Raw genomic sequence first — 21340 nt, 5'->3', positions numbered from 1 at the left:
AAGTGGTGGGTTTTTGGCATCCTATTTGTCCAGCTTCCATATTCGTTTTTATACACTTTACAAGAAATATATTGGCGTCAAACTCCGTAGCTTGCTAGCTTGTTTGCGCTGGCTTTCGGAGACTCTTGTTTTGAAAGCGCAGGCGCGATGGAGCGGCACTTTTATTGTGAAGACAGGAACGTCCTCATGTGCGGTCAGTCTTGAGGCTTTTGACGGGATGTACGGTTGAAATAAAACAAGTATATTTGTCCTTCACACTTTTGATTGATTGATTGGAACTTTTATGATTAGATTGCACAGTACAGTACACATTCCGTACAATTGACCACTAAATGGTAACACCCCAATAAGTTTTTCAACTTGTTTAAGTCAGGTCATGTGACCACCTGTCTCTGTTTGATTGGTCCAACGTCACCAGTGACTGCATCTGATTGGTGGAACGAAGTGAAACGTCACCAGTAAGGCAGGCACTTTGAAGGTCTGTCTGACAGACCAAAACAAACAAAGCGTGCATTAACAGATCGATAAAAATTAGTAGCGAGTAGCGAGCTGAATGTAGATAAAAGTAGCGGAGTAAAAGTAGCGTGCCTTCTCTATAAATATACTTAAGTAAAAGTAAAAGTATGTTGCATTAAAACTACTCTTAGAAGTACAATTTATCCCAAAAGTTACTCAAGTAGATGTAACGGAGTAAATGTAGCGCGTTACTACCCACCTCTGCTGATATGTCAGTAAAAAAAACACATGTTTCTTAACGTATCTCTTTCAAAGTTTAATCTTGCAGGATCACTGGACAGCTCTCGAATAAATTAATTGCTGCCCCCATGTGGATTATACTTATATTGCACGCATCTGGTCTGATACGACATGTTTTTAGGATAAAAACTACACCAATGATGTAGAAGGCTCAAAAACGTATTCATCACCTAGGATGTGTTTGGCATTATAGGACGTGAGAGTTTACACCTGACAATACCTAAGTCACTGTATTTATATTTAAAAATAAAGAAAAAGAATTGGGTGTAGTATATAAAATGGCCTTTAGATGGTAGCAGCACCTGCAAGTGGTATCAGTTGCCGACACGAAGAAGACACACATAGAAAGACACCATCTAGACTAGAGCAACGTTTGCCCTATCGCTCATATGTTAGTGTCAATTTGTAATTAATGTTGTTTAGTACTGATAATTGCAATTTTTTTTTACAACATCTTTAACCTAAACAAGGCACGTCAAAACGTCAAAAAATAGCGTTGTCTACGTAAAAAAGACACATGAAAGCGATCTAGATGCTCAGCTCTAGGGCAGTTGATAGCCATTAGCTGTATTGTTGTGATAGGAGAACATCGTTTGCTCGCGTTCAGCAACGGTTTCTTACTCACAAAGGTTAGTTTGACTTGTGTGTTCATGTGACATTTGTTCCCACTTTAATATCGTTTGCGGTTCAAGCTACTGCATTTGGTGAACGTTGACGGGAAGAGAAGAGTTTTAAAACGGCTGGGCTTGTGTAGCTACCACCGGCTAATATCTGCCGCTGGCTAGCTAGCTACTCTCCTAAAATAATACATTCATTGTCATTATCGTTAAAGTTAAACATTTTACCGCAGGAATATGAATTGCTATTCTAAAATATGCAAATAAGAATTATTCGGTGCTATTAAGTGTTTATTTCCTTTTAATACCAAGGTTAGATAATGGAGCCAAATCAAGTAAACGTCATCGGTGAAGTCAACTGGAAGCTAATTTAAATGTGTTATTTTCCTACTAGTTAATTACTTATAACAATGTAAATGTATATAATTCAGAACACGTGTTTTCTAGAATGTCAGTCTTTTATTAAAAAAAAAAATTAACCTAACCTTTACGTCAATATAATTCGAGCTGGCCCAGCTTCTACCGGTGAATCAGTGCTTCAATGTAAGTGTTTAAACGCTTATATATTTAGTTTATGCAATATTACGGTTTTCAATGTGTTGTTAATTTAATGACCTGTCAAAATGACCAAATTAATTCAGTCATTCTGGATGAAACCCCACTGTAGTTAATATTAGGAGATGCAATGTGGGTTGCCAATCAGTAGAGGGCAGTGTAGTGTAAAAACAATGCAGATGTCTAGAGCAGGGGTCCACAACCTTTCTTGCACCAGGGACCGGTTTAATCCATCCATCCATTTTCAACCGCTTATTCCCTTTTGGGGGCTTCACGGTGGCAGAGGGGTTAGTGCATCTGCCTCACAATACGAAGGTCCTGAGTAGTCTTGGGTTCAATCCCGGGCTCGGGATCTTTCTGTGTGGAGTTTGCATGTTCTCCCCGTGACTGCGTGGGTTCCCTCCGGGTACTCTGGCTTCCTCCCACCTCCAAAGACATGCACCTGGGGATAAGTTGATTGGCAACACTAAATTGGCCCTAGTGTGTGAATGTGAGTGTGAATGTTGTCTGTCTATCTGTGTTGGCCCTGCGATGAGGTGGCGACTTGTCCAGGGTGTACCCCGCCTTCTGCCCGATTGTAGCTGAGATAGGCTCCAGCGCCCCCCGCGACCCCGAAGGGAATAAGCGGTAGAAAATGGATGGATGGATATTCCCTTTTGGGGTCGCGGGGGGCGCTGGAGCCTATCTCAGCTACAATCGGGCGGAAGGCGGCGTACACCCTGGACAAGTCGCCACCTCATCGCAGGGCCAACACAGATAGACAGACAACATTCACACTCACATTCACACACTAGGGCCAATTTTAGTGTTGCCAATCAACTTATCCCCAGGTGCATGTCTTTGGAAGTGGGAGGAAGCCGGAGTACCCGGAGGGAACCCACGCAGTCACAGGGAGGACATGCAAACTCCACACATAAAGATCCCGAGCTCGGGATTGAACCCAAGACTACTCAGGACCTTCGTATTGTGAGGCAGATGCACTAACCCCTCTGCCACCGTGAAGCCCGACCGGTTTAATGTAGGCGTTATTTTCAAGGACCGGCCTTCCATGTGTGGCGGATAAATACATGTTTAGCAAATAAGTGCATGAAAAATTATTACATGAAAAAACTCACCATAAAGTTGAATTAGTGGCCAAAGCCTTTTGCATTTGCAAAGAAGCTTTTTGATTGATTTAAACTTGTATTAGTAGATTGCACGGTACAGTAAATATTCCGTACAATTGACCACTAAATGGTAACACCCGAATAAGTTTTTCAACTTGTTTAAGTCGGGGTCCACGTAAATCAATTCATGGTTCACATATATACTATCAGCATAATACAGTCATCACACAAGTTAATCATCAGAGTATATACATTGAATTATTTACATTATTTACAATCCGGGGGGTGGGTAGTGGAGGGGGGGGGGGGGGTTAGGTTTGGTTGATATCAGCACTTCAGTCATCAACAATTGCATCATCTGAGAAATGGACATTGAAACAGTGTAGGTCTGACTTGGTAGGATATGTACAGCGAGCAGTGAACATAGTGAGCTCAGAAAGCATAAGAACAAGTATATACATTTGATTAGTCTAGGGTTGAAGTTGCTTGGAGGTGTTCTTTTAGTGCGGTTTTGAAGGAGGATAGAGATGCACTTTCTTTTACACTTGTTGGGAGTGCATTCCATATTGATGTGGCATAGAAGGAGAATGAGTTAAGACCTTTGTTAGATCGGAATCTGGGTTTAACGTGGTTAGTGGAGCTCCCGCTGGTGTTGTGGTTATGGCAGTCATTTACATTATGGAAGTAGTTTGACATGTACTTCGGTATCAGGGAGGTATAGCAGATTTTATAGACTAGGCTAAGTGCAAGTTGTTTTAGTCTGTCCTCCACCCTGAGCCAGCCCACTTTGGAGAAGTGGGTTGGAGTGAGGTGGGATCTGGGGTGGAGGTCTAAAAGTAACCTGACTAGCTTGTTCTGGGATGTTTGGGGTCTAGATTTGAGGGTTTGGAGGTGCTGGGGTACCAAGAGGTGCAAGCGTAATCGAAAAAGGGTTGAATGAGAGTTCCCGCTAGAATCTTCATGATGCTTTTGTTGACCAGAGAGGAGATTCTGTAGAGAAATCTCGTTCGTTGGTTGACCTTTTTGATTACCTTGGTGTCCATTTTATCACAGGAAAGATTAGCCTCTAGAATGGAACCTAAGTAGGTGACCTCATCTTTCCTGGTGATAACAATGTCACCCACTTTTATAGTGAAGTCACTGACTTTCTTAAGGTTGATTTGGGACCCAAATAGGATGGATTCCGTTTAGCTCTCCCTAAACTTTTGTTTTGTACTAATTTTGCTAGTAGTAGGCTTTTTTTGGCTTTAGTATCTGATGGGTTATAGGTGATACATCACATTCAAGGACAAGAGGACAACTGGATATATAATGAAGCTAGAAATACCTGCTATTAGTTACAATAGATTACTGTCTATTTTCACATGTATTCCAATTTTTTTTGCAATATTTCATACATAGATACACTAATGTTAGCTTTTTTGGTCCAATTTTCCATGCGTAAATACATCTGTTATTGCTAACGACTTGCATAATAGGACTACGTGCAATGACACCAGCACTTTAACTTACTAGGCCAAAGAAGATGTGTATTTTCTACCTTCCGCACAATTATTATATGCAACAATTTAGCGCTTCTCCATCTGCCTTATGCATTTAAACTACTATGGTCACTTTGTTCCTGATCTGCCCTAATCTTAGGTCATCAACCTGCTGCGGACTGCAGACGGAACCTAGGTTTTGGCTACGATTTGGCAACTTTAGATGTTATATGTTTATTGATGTGCATTGTCCCATGTCACAAAGATGTAACAAATTTAGCAAATGACGACTTTGTATCAGGAGTTGTATAATACATCTATGAACAAGCTTATTGGTGTGTCTGGTGGGACTGGTGAAAGTTAAGTATGAGGAAATGCGGTCGGTTATAAATTATTTAATGTCTCTGTGCGGCCCGGTAGCAAACGTGTCACGGACCGGTGGTTGGGGATCACTGGTGTAGAGGAAAGTAATTAACTTACTGCAGTAAATAATTATCTTTGCAGAAAACGTGCTCATTTTTTCTTACTGTATTGTCTTTTGCAGAGGACTACAACCGTATCTAGTGTCGACTGCTTTCATCCATCATATTTTCTGCTGTTTTCATAACAGGAAGAATACTTTTTTTCAAAACATAATGAAGTGATTCAATTTTAATGCATCTTCATATTTTTATATGGTAAATTAGTAGTGGTACGTCTTCATCTTCACAACAGGATACATCTACTTTTCTTTTACCAAAACCACCTATTGATTAAACCATGTGTTCTTAATCTTTTTGACCTCGGGGCCCAACTTTTCCACTACAGAGGGGGACCAGGGCTCACTCAAATATTAACACTGAATTAGTAATCTTACTCTTGATTTCAATCATATTCATGATTATAACTAACTTACTCACAGTTTAACAGGATACACCTTGTCAAATAATATGAAGCCATGTGTTAATCACTAAGATTATTATCAATTTGTTAGTTCAGGCTGATTACAAAATAAATACTAATCAAATGTACACTGTGAAAGGAGGGACTCATAAAAACTGATGTAAAATACATTTACATACAACTACACAGTGCTAAATTATTTAAATTCAAACAAAACTGATCATTATTTATTATATAAATATGTTTCTTGAATAAACTGTCAAAAAAGTTTAAGTGCAAATAAAAGTATAGTTTAAACACTTTAGTCATAATTTTATGCGCTTTTAGAAACTTCTCTATGACGTTCGCTCCAGACGTCTCCTGTTTGTTTGATATTGTCATTACTGCCATAAGTGGTGGAAAAGTGTATTACAACTGAGTACCTCAGTAGGCCAATTCAATCCACAGCTGAGAAACAGATATTTTTTGGCGGTCATTAGTAGAGCGATTTTGGCCCAACAAATGGTTAAGAAACACTGGATTCTACACTCAATTACTACTTTTTCAATAGTGCAATTACTGGTTCAATTAAACAATTGACTTAGTTTGTACTCATGAAACATGCAGGTCATCTTCTATTTCATCTAACAAAATCCAACAAATTACATGTTACTGAAAAGCCCAGAATGTTCTCTTTACAGCAGAACAATTAGGTTTTATTGTTTGGTTTGTGTTTGAAAAAAGGAACCGTGAAGCGACAAAAATGCATTGCTGGGTTTCAGGAGGACACACAAAATAATCCAAATATTTATCTATCTGTATAAAAAAAGTGACACATTATTCAAGCGTGTGAGGAATGCTGGAAAGGAAAGCTGGACTGGACTTCCCTTACATTGGAATGAATATTTGTGGCAGATGTCTTCATTCCTTCCACGTTTTCCCACAGCTTTTTGTGGTGGGAAATGTCCTCCAGGATGTTTGACTTTCACTTCCTGTGCAGTGAAGAAGTTGAACATTGAAAAGGATGTTGTAATGTTTAGTCTCAACCCTTCGCCCACAATGTTTACTTTTATTTGGTCGTGAAGTTCAACTATTTTTGTAGACATTTTGCGGAAATGTAACCACACACGCTGTGCAATAAACAATAAAAATATGTTTATTGTTCACCAATAAGTTTGTTCTTCTTCTTCTGCAGGATATAAAAGTCATGGATGAACAGCAAACTCCTGCTGCCAACACGGAGAACACCAACCAGAGAAATGGAGAGGAGGTATTAAACTAATATATAATGTGTACATTTGTAATGCAATGAAAGCAAAATCTCATATCTTAACAATCAAATCGAATAAAATGTGTTTGTTGTTGGTTTTCCTGCAGAAAATGGTAAAAATAGAATCTGTCAGTTCCAGGGTCAAACTGTCAACATCAAGACCTTGATTATTCCTTACTGCTTTACAAGAGTTAAGATAAGATTACCTTTTTAATGCATAATACTGTTTATCAGAGGTGTCCAAAGTTCACTTCTAATTGTTATCATCCAGCAGCACATTCTAGAAATAGAATTACAGTATAGACCAAGGGTTGGCAACCCAAAGTGTTGAAAGAGCCATAATGAACCAAAAATACAAAAAATAAATCTGTCTGGAGCCACAACAAATGTATATAAGTCGAAGGCAAAACATGATGTAAGTGTCTGTTAGCTATATTAGCCTACTATCAAAATGACTATGGGTCGCAGTCTCACGCAATTCTTTGTTGACAGAAATGTTGAAATCTAATATTTATTCTACACATTTTTACAACATTGGAAATCATTAGTTAAACAAAGGCTTCTCAGAGGGTGAGTTAAAATGGAAATGACTGGCTTAGAATGGCGCAAGGTATAAATGTGTGTGCAAGTTAAAGGAAATGGCCGGTTGTCGTCTTCTAATGGATTTATTACAATCTTTGAAAGCTGGGTAACGTTTGCTCTGGTCTAGAACAACCTGGCACACAAAAAACTATCAGAAAAGCAGCCAATATTACATACAGATAATGTGTCATGAGACATGCAAATACAAAATAAATACACAGAGGACTTAAGTAAAGGAAACAGGCATGTGATTTTTCCGTCTATAGTCGGAAATCCGTCTTTTTTATCTCTGTAAAAATATAAAAAAATATTTTCCGTTTTTCTTCGTTTTTACCGACCTACAATGTGTGTTAAAATCTTGATCCGTCTCTTTGCCACACTTGCCAACAACTACGGTTTTCCCGTAAGGAGTACAGTTTTTGATAATCCAGTGGTAGAAACTACGGTTTTCCATAAAAAATTAACTTAAAAATCGAAGCTACGTAGCGAAGCAATCATCACTGATTATTGGTTGGTTTACATATAAGAACATCTATGATTGGTTGGTGGTTTACTATGATGAGGCAAGATAGGGTGGGTCATCAAACCAGGAAGGGAAATCACAACATATCTGAAATGACGACGAGAGTCGGAGAGGAGAAGAGTGAATATTCAAGCGGGCGATTTATATATTTAAAAAACTAGTGGATGATGGCAGAGGGATTCTCTTCTTTAGATTTTTCTTTTAGCGACGTCCAGGAAACCCACAATGCGTCTACTTGGCCACATTTGGACAAATATATGCGTCTGGATAAAACAATGCCCAAAACATTCATTTTAGTTGTTTACCATGTAAGCTCAAATCAAAACTGCTCTCGACATGGAAGATGGGGAATACACATTTAAGAACACAGGTCCAGGTACCTGTGTTCTTAAAGCCCTGGACCTGTGGCCCCCAGACCCCCAGTTTTTTTTCAGTCTTTTTCATTAATCACATGCCTGAGGAAATTAAATGAGGTCAAATACCTACATACGAGGAGTGATGCAATATGCACATACAACTAGCCTAAATAGCATGTTAGCATTAATTAGCTTGAAGCTATGTACTGACCAAATATACCTGATTAGCACTCCACACAAGTCAATAACCTCAACAAAGCTCACCTTTGTGCATTAATGCACAGCATAAAACATTTTGGTGGACAAAATGAGACAGAGTGGCAAAAATGGCATCTTTTTGTGGCAGCGTTGGAGGAAGTTATACATGTAAACAAACTGTTTACACAGTCCACACAACTACGGTGACCTCAAGACCGCCAAAATTAGTAGGATAAAACGACGCTTGCCAAATACTCTATCAGTCAAGCATGACCACAAACATATTAAACAGTTGTTTTTTCTAACAATGGGGAAGATTCGTGTCATGTTTTTTTTTTACAGAAACCATATTAAACAAAATTTAAAAAAAATGTTTCCCCCATATTTTTCTTTTTTCATACATTTTTGAAAAAAGCTCCAGGGAGCAACTAGGGCAGCGCTAAAGAGCCGCGGCTTGCTGACCCCCAGTATAGACAGAAAACCGCAACATGTTGTAATGTTAATAGTAATATGATGTTCCGTCCAGGGTTTTATGCTAAAGATCCCAATATCAATCATCCATGAGTGAGATTGTCCGATACCGATCACATGTATTAACTTAAATAATTTTGTATTTGTTTATGGTGCGTGCTATTGGGAGTCTAACAATATCAACTAAATATTTGAACTCATTTTCTCTTTTCATCCATCCATTTTCTACCGCTTGTCCCGTTCGGGGTTGCTGGAGCAATTGTTTGAGCAAAACTAAGTCAGTAGTACACAATAACTGAATAAAAGCAAAAACTACCATCCTTTGGGTTTTGCCCTCAAAGTCCTTCTGTGTACAGGGAATTATTCCCAGAGTTTGTCGGCATTAACAAAAACTAACATTTTGTAGATAATCGCTCTAAGTTTTGATCAAATACTGATACTACTCTTGGTACCGACATTACCAATATATGGATGGATCCGCCCTCCCTTTACGTGTACATCTGTTTGCTACACAGCAACAGAATGCTGTTATATTACAATCTCTACACTCCTATTTAATCGAGGTAATTGTCATTTAATAGATGCTTACTTTCTGCTATAAGGTGCTTCCATCTACATTTCTTAAACATTACTAAGCACTTACTTCTTGTGTTGTTTCTAGCAAGCTTTGCGATTAGCATATCTACTCCTGCTTGCTCTTACTCAGTGTAACATGTTTAGCACTGTCCCCGAGTCCTCCAGTGATAATGACACATGAGAAATGTATATTTTTTTGCTAAAGTTGAGGTGATTATTAGTAACCCAAGGGTGCAGCTCCGCAGACTGTACATGGACATACACAATTAGTTGCGAAGTAAATTAAAGTATAATCCAGAGGGATCGACTTTAATGAACGGCATTAATCGGCATTGGCGGATCTCCTACCTTTTCATGGAACTTGTCTGATAAATTAATCGACACACCCTGTTACTATTATAGATGACTACACACACATAGTGAACTATTTCAAGAATGTATTTATTCCTTTCTTAGTCATTGCAATGATTAAAGCTCACAGCTAATAACCACCTAAATTCAGTATGTCATAAAAAGTTATGAAGTTGAATATTACTACTACTTCATGCTCTTATTAAAAAAATAACTGCAACAACCTTCTGAACCTTTAGTCTCTTAGTCCTAATTCAACTCCTGAATTCAAATAATAATAATATACTGTAATATCACAAAAAAATTACAAATATCACAATGTAAAAATAAGTTAACCCTTAGAGTTTAACTTTAAAGGGGAATTGCACTTTTTATTCTTTATTTTGCCTATCGTTTACAATCATTATAAAAAGAAGAAAATTTCTTTTTTTTGCATTCTAACATGTAAAAATTGTCTCGTTCTTGGAGGCTAGCAATGCAGCTAATGTGAGCAATCAATTCTACCTCTAAATCACTTTAAAAATGCATTCAAAAACCGTCACCAATACTTAATTTACGTTCTGTAACCTGTATAATAACCAAGCTCTGCGACATTGCTATTGTAAGAGCGAACACTGAGGAACTCTTTTTCTAGCGTACTAACACATCGGTGTGCTTCGGTAATAGCCGTAAAAGCTAGCTACGGCAAGAGATAAGCTGGTCTCTACGTCAGCACGAAACGCATTTGAGTTTGTAACGCACAACACAGGACGATAAGACACCAATCTGTACTGAATAAAAAACATGAACAATCATTTTACAGTATCTGGAAAGTATTAGCCCACATTTTATGTTTTGTTTGTACACAGCTAGCCAGACAGTGTTTTAATAGTAGTTTTGATAACACGCATGTTGTGCTGTGTGTATCATGAACGATATAAAGTGTGACTCACTCGATGAACAGTTGTCTGTTTCCGGATTATTTGGGTGTAATCACGGCATTTATTTTGTAATAGCTTGGCTCCAAGTTCCACATTTGCAGCTTCGTGTCATGCTGACCTCACTCTCTCGGCTTCCGTCTGCTCCAACATTTCACCCTCCTCTCCGTGCTGGCTTCGATAAATAGTAGTTCATCCTCCGTTCAGTTTCAAAAAGATAAGGTTGAGAATCCTCATTGTCCAAAAGTAGTCATCTTTGTTGTCTGTTACCAAGTCTGCAATGATTAGAACACACTTGTGTTTGAATCCGAAAGTAGAACACAAATTGTTGCCAGAAGTCGGACGTGCTCTGCTATTGAACTAGAAAATTCATGTGCGAAATAAGTCAGTCAATGATTAAAATGACGAAAATACGGTAAATATTGAACATATTACATATTGTTGTTAACGTGTGTTACTACATTATATATATACTTGCAGTGTGCATATAAAACGTTGATGGAGGGTTTTGAAGTTGTTTTAGAGGCTTTGAAAGCTACAACGGAGACTCCCATTAGCCCAGTGGTTCTCAAACTTTTTTTGTCATCCCCCACTTTGGACAAGGGGGAGTTTTCAAGCCCCACCTGCCCCCATCGCCCCAACAGAGCGCTAATGCCAAGCTTTAACATTTTCAAATTTATTGAACATCAAGTTGTATACATTCAAACTCAATAACATAAAATAACATCAAGTTCAATGATAAATAAAATAACTGTGCAGCTGTGGTACAACTTGCATCAAGTTCAATAATAAATAAAATAACTTCCATCAAGTTCAATAATAAATAAAACAAAAGTGTTATAACTTGTATCAAGTTCAATAATAAATCAAAAAAAGTGTTATAACTTGCATCACGTTCAATAATAAATCAAAAAAAGTGTTATAACTTGCATCAAGTTCAATAATAAATAAAACAAGTGTTGTAACTTGCATCAAGTTCAATAATAAATTAAAAAAAGTGTTATAACTAGCATCACGTTCAATAATAAATCAAAAAAAGTGTTATAACTTGCATCAAGTTCAATAATAAATAAAACAAAAGTGTTATAACTTGCATCAAGTTCAATAATAAATAAAACAAAAGTGTTATAACTTGCATCAAGTTCAATAATAAATCAAAAAAAGTGTTATAACTTGCATCAAGTTCAATAATAAATAAAACAAAAGTGTTATAACTTGCATCAAGTTCAATAATAAATAAAACAAAAGTGTTATAACTTGCATCAAGTTCAATAATAAATCAAAAAAAGTGTTATAACTTGCATCAAGTTCAATAATAAATCAAATAACTTGCATCAAGTTCAATAATAAATACAATAAAAGTGCCACTTTGCAATCTTTGCAAAAAAAAAAGGAGGAGCTATGCATTTGGCAAGACAGGGCAAGTGACAGCACTTTCCCCCAGGAGAGCCACCTTGCTTCACTGTGAAACAGCACGGCTGTATGATCAGCTCCTATTTCCTCACACAGTGCAGAGAACAGTCGCACTTTCGGTGGTCGTGTTTTGATCAAATTTACCGCGCTCACAACATCTGTTAAAACCTCATTGAGTTCGGGGCTGAGCTGCCTTGACGCGAGTGCTTCCCGATGAATGAATCCAGTGTGTGCCCGTCAGATTTTTGTTTCTCTGCAGGCGCTGGCTTTGGCTCGACGACCTTTGAGGTGCGAGTCACAAATGTATATATTTGTGTAATTGTGGTCCACACATTAGCCTGCTACCCATCCGCGCGAAAGTTTGTTCCGCTTAGCCCCGCCCCCATTAGTTACTGTTGCTATGTCTGTCAAACTTTCGCTCGTACCGAGAAATATAAAGCCGACAGTAAAAATAAGTACCGGTAATTTACATTTATTTATAAAGCGGATTTCACAGACAGAATCACAAAGTGATTTACAGTGTGTATAGAAAATGAAAGCATAGTAAAAAAAAAATCTAAGAATATAATAATTAAAAAAAAAAAGTAAAGTGAAATTTCCTCCCGTTCCTCGCGCCCCACCTGTCATGTCTCTATTCCCCACCAGTGGGGCGCGCCCCACACTTTGAGAAACGCTGCATTAGCCGCATCTTTGAAGCGTTTTTTTATCATCTTTAAAATCCTAAAACAAAAAAAGACATGTGTTCTTGTCTCTTATAATGATCATGAACAATAGGCAAAATTCCAAAAAAGTGCATTTCCCCTTTAACATTATTGAGGAGTAACAGTGATGATGGCTGTTTAGCTCTGAAGTTTTATTGGAATATTAGTTGCTTGTCCATAATGTGGGCTTCTGCGTCGCTGTTTGTCATACGACGACAACATTAAGCATCTATTGTTACCTGTGTTTTGGACTTTTTCCTATTCAATAAAGACATATCCAAAGAAAGCTAAGGTATTTTAAGTACTGTATTTATTTGAGATTTTAAATAACATCAAGTTACAAAGAAGCAAGTCTATGTTGCTGAGAACGAAGAAAATAAGAGCGAGAGAGAGACAAAGTAACTTTCAGGCTAGGGATGTAACACTTTAAAAACTCATGGTACGCTACGGTACCATAATTTTGCCGTATGTGTCAATAAAAAAAGCTTAAAACTGCAGTTTGCTAAGTGAAGTGGCAGGAAGGATAAAGGATAAACACACTTTACATAATGCTAAAATGTTCTAATCATATTTTTTTTATTACAAACTAGTAGGGCTGCAACTAACAACTGCTTTGATAATCGATTAATCTGTCGATTATTACTTTGATTAATAATCGGATAAAACAGACAAACTACATTTCTATCCTTTCCAGTATTTTATTGGGAAAAAAAACAGCATACTGGCACCATACTTATTTTGATTATTGTTTCTCAGCTGTTTGTAAATGTTGCAGTTTATAAATAATGGAATATAAAAATAAATAAAAAAGAAAATAAAAAAAAGTTGCCTCTGCGCATGCGCATAGCACAGATCCAACGAATCGATGACTAAATTAATCGCCAACTATTTTTATAATCGATTTTAATCGATTTAGTCGATTAGTTGTTGCAGCCCTACAAACTAGTAGTACTGTTTTAAGCAAATATTAAAAAGAAGAACTCACAGTTGATGTCTTTAAAGTTACAATGTAAACATCCAGTGTAACAAGTGTAAAGCAATAATGTACAGTTTTAGTGACTTTCAACTTTTACATTATGAGAATCAGTGTCCTCTACAGTGTCCTTTTTTATATCGGCCTGGAAAATGTTATTTCTCAGAAAAGTAAACTAACAGTATAAATGTTTATAATTTAAATACCTCACAAACTGATAGTTTGGCTTCGGTGGCTTCAAATATATTTTCTGTGTGATGGTTTGAGGTGGCGACTTGTCCTGCCCTGCCGTCCACCCGAGTGCAGCTGGAAAAGGCTCCAGCCCACCCGACACACGGACAGACAAGCAATTGAAAAATAGATAGATGGATTGAGGATTTATCAAGTAGCTTTTTAGTTTCCTATTTCCCATGTTAAACATTTTTTTTTGGTGATTTCCCGCCGTGTGGTGCGACCAGGCCAGCTGGCTCTGTGTTGCCTTGGAAACGCTGGAAACAAAAGTGGCACGCTTCTTTTTGCAGAAAGCAGACATTCTTACCTCCACCAAAGAGGTTATGTTTTAGCCTGGGCTTGTTTGTTTGTTAGCAACATAACTTAACCAGTTATGGACAGATTTGATGTCCAAAAAACAATTGATTTTATCTACGACGAGTACGAACACACTTCACTTCCTTCTTACGGCGTTCAACACCCCCATCTTGCCCTTTCCGCGCTACGCAGAGGATTCATGGAGACGTAGTTTATTTACAGTTAAAAGACCAGAAGAAAACTACACTCACCGAGTTTTCGTTTGATACCATCACACACGTCACGGTATTATTGAGAAGACTTTGAAACCAAAATATCGCGGTATTTATGATACCTCTAGATCCTTATTCCAGACCCTTTTATCTGCCTTGGGAGGAACAGAGGAGGAGGGGTTGGGGCGAAGTTCCCTGTTTTTAGGGGGGAGAATAAACTGACAGCAAAGTTTTGGTTAAACATGAGAAAAAGAACCTTTGACCAAAAGACAAATACAGTATAAGTTAGTGATCTCTTCATCACACTTGTCTTTATCCTATACTCTGGGAAAGTGGGCGTAGAATGTAGAAAGAACCAAGCAGAGCTATTGCTGCAGAACCCCAAAATGGCAGCAGTGGGATATAAAAGTGTCCTCTGTGAGACACAGCACAGGCCAAATTCAGCGAAGAGAAGCTTTACAACATGAATCACGGCGTGGCTCAGTTGGTACAGCGGCAGTGTCAGCAACCTGAGGGTTGTGGTCTTCCGCCATCCTAGTGACGTCCGTTGTGTCCTTGAGCAAGACACTTCATCCTTGCTCCTGATGGGTCGTGGTTAGGTTCAATCAATCACCAGCTTCTGCCATCCTAGTCATGCCTGTTGTTTCCTTGAGCAAGTCACTTCACCCTTAGGGCCTTGCATGGCAGCTCCCGCCATCAGTGTGTGAATGTGGAAATAGTGTCAAAGCGCTTTGAGTGTCTTGAAGGTAGAAAAACTCTATACAAATATAACCCATTTACCATTTACTTAGACTAAAATTGTTGTTAGACAAGAAATTACTAAAATATTAATTTTGCCACAAGACCTGACACATGTATCATTTTTGCAATCATCTCAGAAGACAAGACGTACCAACTGGACCAAAGGGAGAAAGAGGAAGAAGCCCATGAAGGACCGCAATGCGCCCAAGGCGCCACTGACGGGCTACGTCCGCTTCATGAACGACCGGCGCGAGCAGCTGCGGGCCGAGCGTCCCGATGTTCCTTTCCCGGAGATCACCAGGATGCTGGGCAACGAGTGGAGCAAGCTGCCACCCGAGGAGAAGCAGGTATGGGAGCAATCCCGGGAAATGAACCGGGCTCGTCATCCTTTTTGTGTGTTTACAGCGCTACCTAGAGGAGGCGGAGCGCGACAAGGAGCGCTACATGAGGGAGCTGGAGAAGTACCAGAAAACGGAGGCCTACAAACATTTCACCAGGAAGGTCCAAGAGAAGCAGAAGGGCAAGCGACACCGAGGAGGTGAGGAATGTCTAAAAGTCACTCATCTAAAATTCTTTGAGTATAAGAATAATACAAGATAGACTGTTAAAGCAAGATAAACAAATACTTCTCAGTCTTTGAAGACACTTTATACATTTTATATTTAATAACACTTAAGAGATCCTAAGTATGTTTTGTGCCATTCACTTTTTTATTTTGAATTAGCTTGTAAAAATGAACATCTATTAGCCAGAAGACATTTATTTAAAAATAAAATAATAATAATAACGATTGTCCTTAAATGTCAAAGCCACCCCAAAAAGTGACACATTTATTTCTAACCATGAAAAAATATCCCTTTAATGAGTTGTACAAACACAAATACAATCCTTTTGGGATGACTTATATTTTTTTCTCCCAGTCTTTTTTTATTTTTTATTTTTTATTTTTGGGGAATGTAGTTAATCATAGAACTGACACCCAATGTTATTAAAAACTTTTTATTTTTTTATTTTATTTTATTTATTTATTTATTTATTATTCAGTCCAACAAAATAATACACAATATTACCATAATAATACAATTCCAATTCCAAAACCAAACCCGGCCCAGCAACATTCATTGAACATTCAAAAACTTACTGTTTCTAAAGACTGATAACTTATTTATGTCTATCATTTAGATGGAACTATAGTTTGTGCTTGCCTTTCTTTGTAGCTGGCTTTTTGGAATCTTCTTTAGCGGCAGGCCTCTTTCATCATAGTGATGCTGCCGTTTCAGGTGGCTGATTAATAAGTGCAATGTGTTGAGGCGGGGTATTTTTTTTCCCTCCTGGGGGAATGTTTGCCAAACATTTGTTGCGAATAGCACGCGGTATGTCTTCCACTGAAACAATGACGAAGTCCCAAACAATCGACGCCATGTTTGTTTACAATGAGCTCCGGGGACAGACTTACAGCAAGGCACATAAGAGAAAATGAGTGCTTTATTTGCTCATCCTAACCCACTTACAACACAGTTTGGGTAATTTTGCCTCATTGTAGCGTTTTTTACTATTATCGGTTATCAGAGCTATATTTAAATATTATAAAATTTTTCTGTGTAAGGTCATAATTTCTCATCAACCCAATAATTATCGTACACTCCGACACTATTTACTTCTATGCAGTGTTTTCCACACATTTACTTCTTTGTGGCCGCATTGCCACAAATTAATTTTGATATTTGCCATTACTTGTTAGGAATTCTCCATGTTTATGGACATTTAGGCCTTCCGCCCGAATGCAGCTGAGATAGGCTCCAGCACCCCCCGCGACCTGAAAGGGACAAGCGGTAGAAAAAGGATGCATGGATGGATTTTGAGATTTTTTTATTTTGACACCTTTACTTTGAAAGTGCCTTTTCCGTTTCCTGTTTTTGCGTATGTTATGATGGGTAACTTTTCTATCGGCGCAGAAGTCATTGGGTGATGGCAGTTTTTTAATGCTTTAAAAATATATTTGAAGCAATAATGGTGTCTCCTTAGCATGTGCCATGTTTTATTGATGTTCTAATATTATCTATAATATATCACATCAGCTGTGTGTATTTAGTGAATAGCATCTGACTGCTAAACCAGTTAGCTAATATGGCAAACCTGCAAATACTATAGTCCAATTGACACAAATTGCTAGTATATTTGCTGCGATTGTTTGTGTTAATATTCACTTCATATGCCTAAAAGGAGCAGACTTTTAGACATTGTGAATCACTTTGTTCTCATCTGGTGAAGCGTGAAAGCTGGAAAATATGACTCATCTGCTGTCCTTGTCTTCTTCTTTCCTTCCTCGCCAGATGTGGGGAACCAGGCCGCCAACGAGGCTCTGCATGAGGTTGGCACCTCCTCTTCCTGTGACATCAATATGTCATCGAGTCAATGCAAACGACATCAGGGAAATGACAGTTGTTATCCTTTTCACCTGGTTGTCCGTGTCCATCAGCAGAACGCAGAGGGAAAGGACAGAACCATCTTTGACATCCCCATCTTCACAGAGGAGTTCCTCAACCATAGTAAAGGTGAGCAGCTGACAAGTACATAAACGATCGTTGCTACTATATCCAATAAAAGTATAGCTAAATTGCCTGCGCTATTCCGTAGCTCGCGAAGCCGAGATGCGGCAGCTCCGGAAGACCAACATGGAGTACGAGGAGCGCAACGCAGCGCTCCAGAAGCACGTGGAAAGCATGCGCGGCGCTGTGGACCGGCTGGAGGGCGACGTGATGCAAGAGCGGGGACGCAACAGTCTTCTCCAGCAGCACCTGGAGACGCTGCGGCAGGCGCTCGCCGCCAGCTTCTCCTCTGTGCCTCTGCCGGGTACAGAACACTACTCAAACATCTCTGCTGTTTTCCAATATCATGTTTACGCTCATGTAAAGTAGTTCCCAGAGCCTGAGCACCAAACGTGACAAAAACATTTGTTTCACTTGTTAGGTTCTCGTTTGAGAGAAGAGGTTGCATCTTTTCATGTCATGAAGGACAAACCTCCTTCCTCATAGACATTATACCGCCTTTGACTTGTCTCGAGGTAGATGAGCCTACTCCACCTTACAAAAATAATAAAATAAAACAGGCTTCACTACACAAATCTTCAAATGCAGCCGCCTCAAGCTCTGCCAACTATCTGTTAGTTAGCTACAGATATTGTGTCCTTTATGTTGTTGTATGTGATGTATTGCTTGTCAATTCAGTGCTTTAACTAAGATAATGTTGCAATTTTCCATGCCAAAAAAGAAAGCATGCCTGATAAAAAGCGCTCAAAAGTAAGGCTCCAGTTTTCAAAATTCGCTAGCTCGATGCTACTTTACGTTGGCTATGCCATAGACATGCTACTGATTAGCATTAGCGATTTTACATGGCGATTTCAACACTTTCAAACTTGGTAATGAAAACTACAACTATATTGCCTGTTACAATCAAACAGATGGTGTGTAATAAGTACAATACTTGCAGTACAAACACTTTGTAGGACTCAACAAAAGACAAGACTCGCACATTGAGATTACTTTCTGATTACGGCAACACACCTTTGACAAACTGAAATGAATACATAATTGCAAATAAGACAAGTGTATGAAAACAAGATGTAACAACTGGACAGCATAGTTATTATCAGCTCACTGTTAATTGCCAAAAGGTTATTTTTAGAATGTACTATTAAAATGTTTTACATTGATTACGACACGAACACACAAAAAAGTACAAAAAATTGATACAATTGATTCAATTCTTGGGTACCAAGGTTTGGTACCGTATTGGTTCAAATGTGAGAAAGGTACTTATCCCTTTGAAAGGACAATGTATGAAACTTAAGTAAGTGATAGGCACACAGCCCTACATCTAGTAGGTTAGTGCAGAGTTACACACGCTTAGTCGGAGAAAACTCATTAGCGTTAAAGCTGCACACACAGTAGGACTTACTAAAATTGCTTTCAAACTGTCCAAATTCTAGAACGACGTACGACATACTACCAACACTATTTACTTTGAAATCAGCATCATTGATTGGTGGTAATTTTGGTCAATCCGTCATCATTTCAGCAGCCACAGGTTATCTTCAACATGTGGAACAGACTCTTGTTTTGATACTTTAATGTGCAACAGCTGCCATCTACACCAGCAGTCAGTCAGTCAGTCAGCCTGCCAGTAGCACAGTTGGCATGCTTTCTTGTGTGTGGGACTGTAAAGACATTTGCCAAACCTTGTGACAGCTCCGCTGACAAGAAGGTGTCTTACTGCAGGAGGTGGCATCCAAGCGTTTTGTCTACCTGCAGATTTGCCAGTTCTGTCTTTAATTGGGCAAGCTGCTCTGTTTGCACCAACGTGACGTCAATGAACAGGTTGAGGCACCGTTTGATGCTGCTGTGAACAACCATTCATTCCCTTCAATAACCATCATATTACTCCTTTCTATCAATGTTTCTATCTTATCTGTAGGCAGTGGAGAGATGCCCACCCTGGACAGCATCGACGCCTACATGAAGAGGCTGCACAGCATCATTATGAGCAACCCGCAAGAACACGAGAACCTCATCAGCACTGTGAGAGACCTGGTCAGCCGCCTGGACAGGTAACGCCTCAACTTCTGAGTAACAAACACACAGGTGGCGCTGTGTCCCCTTCATGCAAGGTTATTTTAGTCCATGTGAAGACAGAAGAAAGTCATTTCAGGTCCAATTAAAAAAAATAATGAACTTTTTATTATTGATTTTATTATGAACTTTTATCCATATTTGCACCAAAAGGACACAAAATACATGTAACTGTAGGATTTTTTTTTATGTAACTATCTTCTTTAAAGCTAAAACCAAAGACCATAATACACAACATTGAAGAAGTGAAAATGTCAATCAACTCTTGTCTTGTCTCAGGTAATTGTGGCAGGTCCAATTAGAGAAGAAGAGAAATCACGCCAGCACTCAGCAAAGTCTCCGTCGCCCCCCACCCCCCCAAAACACTTTTAATATTCTGTAAAGGTGACCAACATGATGTAGCTCCTCTTATTTATTTCTACTTTTTATACAATGAATTTACTTTATTGATCTAGCTGCAGATTTGTCAATGAAAATGAAACAAAAAACATCTTTTTTTTTTATCAACACTTAATTAGCATATTTAAAAGGGAAGCATTGTGTAAGTTTGTAAAAAATAATCGTGTTTTTAGCAATTGATATTTTTAATGCTATGGTGAAGAATGTGCCATTTATTTTGTGTGTTTGTGTTTTCAATAAAGTTTACAAAACAACACAAAATGTAGCCGCTTTCCAATTTATTTATTAAAATGTTTCAAACGTTAAATGTGACGCTAATCCTCTTTACACCGCTTAAGAGATTAATTATACGCTCCCTTTAATTACAATTGATTATCCACCTTGTAACTGCATTGAGTCAACTTAAACCAATGGCTGCACTAGTTTACAATGACTGATTAATTAGGAGTAATTCTGCTGCATTTTACCCTGTTAAGTCAACTTAAATAATGGCAGCGCTGGTTTACAACTGATGATTAATTACGCTGCTTTTAACCGAGGGAAGTCAATTACTGCTGGGATTGCATTTAATTACACTCTGTTGAACTTGGTTAAGTCAACTAATAACTGTTCTTGTTTACAACTGATTAATTACAGTTATGCTCCATTAAACCGCGTTGAGTCAACTTAACTAATGACTGCGCTAGTTTACTATTACTAATTACATTTAATTTCACTCCATTTTGCAACTACTAATTACAATTTATTACACTCATTTAAGTGTGTTAAGTCAACTTAACTAATGACTGCGCTGGTTTACAACTGATGTTTATTTACACTTAATTTATCCGAGTAAATCGACCTAAATAATAGTTTACATTTACCGGTACAGATGAATTACATTTAATTATGCTCTGTTTAACATGGTTAAGTCGACTTAACTAATGACTGCGCTAGTTTTCAATTGCTGATTAATTACATTTAAATAAGCTCGATTTAGCCGCATTAAGTCAATTTAACTAACGACTGCGCTGGTTTACAACTGATGTTTAATTACACTTAATTTATCCGAGTAAATCGACCTAATTAATAGTTTACAATTACCGGTACAGATTAATTACATTTAATTATGCTCTGTTTAACATG

At 38.2% G+C, this 21340-nt stretch overlaps 1 protein-coding gene across 3 annotated transcripts; it reads left to right on the top strand.

The window, feature by feature from the left end:
- The first annotated feature begins 1221 nt into the window (after positions 1–1221).
- On the top strand, positions 1222–20476 carry hmg20a (high mobility group 20A). Of its 3 annotated transcripts, none has more exons than XM_061958923.1 (9): positions 1222–1385; positions 6572–6646; positions 15326–15535; positions 15594–15726; positions 17522–17559; positions 17671–17743; positions 17826–18041; positions 19662–19794; positions 20096–20476. In XM_061958923.1, the coding sequence occupies exons 2-9, from the start codon at positions 6584–6586 to the stop codon at positions 20097–20099; spliced, it is 870 nt and encodes a 289-aa protein (XP_061814907.1). In that variant the 5' UTR covers positions 1222–1385; positions 6572–6583; the 3' UTR covers positions 20100–20476. The 3 variants fall into 3 exon arrangements, with proteins under 3 accessions (XP_061814907.1, XP_061814905.1, XP_061814906.1); XM_061958921.1 differs by having other exon boundaries at positions 17668–17743; XM_061958922.1 differs by lacking the exon at positions 20096–20476 and having other exon boundaries at positions 17668–17743; positions 19662–19798.
- The last annotated feature ends 864 nt before the right edge of the window (positions 20477–21340 follow it).

The sequence above is a fragment of the Nerophis lumbriciformis genome, linkage group LG05 (genome assembly GCF_033978685.3).
Source record: "Nerophis lumbriciformis linkage group LG05, RoL_Nlum_v2.1, whole genome shotgun sequence".
NCBI classification, from domain to species: domain Eukaryota; kingdom Metazoa; phylum Chordata; class Actinopteri; order Syngnathiformes; family Syngnathidae; genus Nerophis; species Nerophis lumbriciformis.
This window is presented reverse-complemented; position numbering and strand designations above follow the sequence as displayed.

Coding starts and splice junctions, on each gene's coding strand:
- hmg20a (XM_061958921.1), top strand. CDS start 6,584: ATGGATGAACAGCAAACTCCTGCTGCCAACACGGAGAACACCAACCAG. Junction 17,560..17,667: donor CCAACGAGGCTCTGCATGAG/GTTGGCACCTCC, acceptor CGTGTCCATCAG/CAGAACGCAGAGGGAAAGGA. Junction 18,042..19,661: donor CTCCTCTGTGCCTCTGCCGG/GTACAGAACACT, acceptor TCTTATCTGTAG/GCAGTGGAGAGATGCCCACC.